Below are 3,931 nucleotides of genomic sequence, written 5' to 3'. Positions count from 1 at the left end.
AGGGTCTAGGCCCGAAACGTCAGCCTTTCTGCTCCTATGATGCTGCTTGGCCTGCTGTGTTCATCCAGTTCTGCACCTTGTTGTCTCGGATTCTCCAGCATCTGCAGTTCCTACTATCCCCGAAATCTTCACCTTGAATTTTTATCGCAGTTGTAACCTGATTAATCATTCCAGAACGCTTCACATGAGTATTATAAACCAACATTTGATGTATAAGGTGATATGTGACAGATGACCCAAACCTGCTAAAAGAGGTAGAGTTAGAGGAATCTTTTAAGGAAGGAGAGAAGTGGGGAGGCTTAGGGAGGGCATTCCAGAATTTAAGCTCCAGAAAACTGAAGGCACAATTGTCAGTGAAAAAAACAATCAAAATTGAGAGTGGACAAGAGGCCAGAATTGGAAAAACATTGTACTGAAATTTTGGATGATTGTAGCACTGGAAGACGTTAAACAGGTAGAGAGGGATGTAGCCAGGAGCAGACTTGCAAACAGAAATGAAAATTTTAAATACACAGTCAGCTTTGTTAAAACCTTAAGGACAATATTTTGTGGATTTACTGTGAAGCCAAGGAAACATTCCTATGGTTAAAGCACAAAATCACCAACTTTTCACTCAGAAGGTGTGTACACTAAGGTTTATTCATATTGTTTTTCCAACTGAAGAGGCCTTGTTTAATCTGAACATATTTTAACTTGTTTGCATGACATACTAACTCCAAGAAATAAGGACTGCAGATGCTGGAAGACAGAGTCTACAGGTGTGAGGCTGAAAAAGCACAGCAGGTCAGACAGCATCCAAGGAGCAGGTACGTCAATGTTTCAGGCCTAAACGTTGACTTATGTGCTCCTTGAATGCTGCCTGACATGACACACTAACTCCAGTTTGGTAACTTTCTGATGGTACTAAGATTTTTATCTAAACTCCATTCTTTTTAAGACATGAAACTGTCAATATCAATCTGTTGAACAAGCCTGACTGGTTCTTCGAGAAGAATCCCCTTGGTATGGTGCCAATCTTGGAGACCTGCAAGAACGAGCTGGTCTATGAGTCTCCAATCACCTGCGAGTTTCTAGATGATACATACCCTGCCAAACGGCTTCTGCCCACAGATCCCTACGAGAAGGCCAAGCAGAAGATGCTGCTGGAACAGTTCAGTAAGGTGAACGGGGAGTATATGTTTTTATCGGATTGAGTGTGACAAGTTTAGTTTCTGGCCATGGACACAGCAGAGGGCATATAAAGGCATCAGTGGCCTTCAGACAGCTCATAGAATCATACAGGTCAAATGCAGGCCAATTGACCCAATATTTCTGCGCCAGCTTTTCAAAAGAGGTCTTTTCAATTAGGCCTACTCCCTTACTCTATTGCTGATTACTGACCATTAGTCTGTTATAAACTAGTTAATAGGGATTTATTCCTGTGATTAATCAGAAAGTTAATAATATTGCATCATGTGACTATCAGGAAGGCAGACAGGGAACTCAGTGAAACATGGAGTTCTCCAATGTAGGATTCCTCTGGCTTCTGATGTTGGTTTCATCCCATTTGTTGCTTCAAAACTGGTCTAAACTAATTTTCAGGCCACCGGTTACAATATCCCCACTCTGAACTTTTTCTCCATACAAGACATTTTGTCAGAATTGACAGAGGCAGGTGCAGAATTCCTCAAGGAAAGGCAAGGAGAAGAGCAGACAATGGTGGCAGTTCCAAGTGCTGGGTATTGATCTTAAAATCAGGTGAATATTTAATGACTGGAGGTGGTTTTATTTTAAATAGTGCTGAGTAATTTAGAAAGTCCACTGGGAAACAAACTGGTTTCAAACAGGAACAGAAGACTATTCCTGTTCTGCTACCTATCAGTGAGATGAGAGCTGATTGTTACATTAATTCCATCTACCTGCTTTGGCTTCTTTCCTCCATTTCTCATATCCTTCAATGTCCTTGGGGGATAATTCCACATTTCCACTACACATGGCATTGCCATAAATGGCTCTGGTCACAGTGCAATGTCTATCCAGCTCCTTCCTCCAGCTGGGCCTTCAGTTGTTCTTTGCTGAATTGGCACACAATATTTTCTTTAGATAGATCCCACAGTTTTCACCTTCAGCACACCTTTTTAGTTAGTGTTCCAACAACACAAGAAAGAAAAACAGGATGAGACTGCATAGACCATTGACAGTCCTCTACCATTCTGTAAGATTATGGCTGATCTTGAGCTTCCCACCGACTCCCGTGATCCCTGTGGAGAACAAAAATCTGTCTTTCTCAGCCTTAAATGTATTCATCAATACAGTATCCTCTGAGGAGACAATTCCAAAGATTCACAATTCATCGAGTGAAAAATGTCACAGCCTTATATGATTAGCCCCCATATCATGCAAATGTGTCTCTGCATTCCAGACTCCTCAGCCAGGAGAAACAGCTTCTCAATATATACGCTGTCAAGCATGTTCAGGATCTTTGACATTGCAATTGCCTCTCATTCTCTTAAACCCCAGGAAATATCAGCCCAATTTACTTAGTCTCTCAACAAAGGGCAACTCCCTCAACCCAGGTACCAATTTAATGAATCTTCACTGTATCACCTCCGATGCAAGTATATCTTCCTTAAATACAGAGACAAAATTTGCATGCCATATTCCTGATTTGTTCTCACCAAAGCCTTGAACAATTGTAGCAAGACTTCTTTATTCCTGTACTCCACTTGCCTTGCTGTAAACGTCAACATGCCGTTGCCTTCCTATCTGCTTGTAGGTACCTGCTACTAACATTCTATGCATCTTGCACGAGCACTCCCAAGTCTTTAAGCATAAAAATTTACAAGTTACAGAGAAAGATAGAATTATTACAGTGCAGAGTAAACCATTCAGCCCATCATGACTGTGCCAGCTCTTCAAATTAGTATTTTATTCCAGTGCCATTCCCCTACCCTTTCCATAATCCTGCATATTGTTCCCTTTCATATATCAGTCTAACTCCCTTTTCAATGCTTCTCCTGAACCTGCCTTCACCGCATGCATAAGCAGTGCATTGCAACCCCTAACCACTCGCTGCATTGTTATAATCCCAGCAGTCGATAATCCTGCTCAAGTCGAATCTCAGAATGAAATGATACTTGATAGATCAGAAGTTTTATTTTGACAGTTGGTTACTGTAATGTTAGTCACTCAACATATTCACATGAGTTTGCCAATGTTCTCTTAATACAAGAATACAAAAGGAAAACAAAACTAATAACCTTATATTTTTGTGTATATGTAAGTCAATTTGAATAGTTTTCACACAAGCGACTTGGACAAAAACGTTAACCTTTTTTCCAGCAATATCCTTTTCCAGATAAACCTCAGATAACTTAATCCTGGATAAATTCCATTTCTATCTTAACTCTTTAACTTCTTACATAACCAACTCTTTCAGTTTTCCTTATTGTATTGTTGAAACAGTTTTAAGACTTCTTTTCAGTTCTGATGACCTAAATCTCATTTCAGTCCTGACAGCATGAACACTTCCACGCAAACTCTCACAACACGGAGACGTCAGAAAATTAAACCATTCTGCCAGGATGAAATTGAAACTTGATTCTTCAGAACTGAACTCAAACTAAACTAACAGTGTCCCTGATCATTTATTTTTCTGTATCTCATCAAATCAACAGTGTAATCATTTCATCAATTAACCCCACCAGTATTCAGATAGTCACATGATTTTTGGAAAATGACTTTAGGTCACTTCTCCAAATGACTTTCTTACTTCTTTTAAACAAAAAAGCCCTCATAGAGTGGAAACCAAAGTTTATTTTCCCTCAATGTTTAAAAAAATCCAAATTTCCAAATGATTGTATTTTATACAGCTTTATCATTGCAAGAAAAAGATCTTCATTTTTATTGTTTAATGTTTAGACTTTATTTCATTTTTAAAAATTATTTCTCA

At 39.2% G+C, this 3,931-nt stretch overlaps 1 protein-coding gene across 1 annotated transcript in view; it reads left to right on the top strand.

Annotated features, from left to right (window-relative positions):
• The window catches only part of LOC109911584 (glutathione S-transferase omega-1), a 6,979-nt gene extending 3,128 nt beyond the window's left edge, over positions 1–3,851 (top strand). The window contains exon 3 of the mRNA XM_048609071.1: positions 938–3,851. Within this exon, the coding sequence (XP_048465028.1) occupies positions 938–1,193 (256 nt within the window). The 3' untranslated portion in view covers positions 1,194–3,851. The remainder of the gene's footprint in view (positions 1–937) is intronic.
• The last annotated feature ends 80 nt before the right edge of the window (positions 3,852–3,931 follow it).

Source organism: Rhincodon typus, chromosome 20 (genome assembly GCF_021869965.1).
Source record: "Rhincodon typus isolate 14 chromosome 20, sRhiTyp1.1, whole genome shotgun sequence".
NCBI lineage: Eukaryota > Metazoa > Chordata > Chondrichthyes > Orectolobiformes > Rhincodontidae > Rhincodon > Rhincodon typus.
The sequence above is the reverse complement of the archived record's forward strand: the minus strand, read 5'-3'. Positions and strand labels throughout refer to the sequence as shown.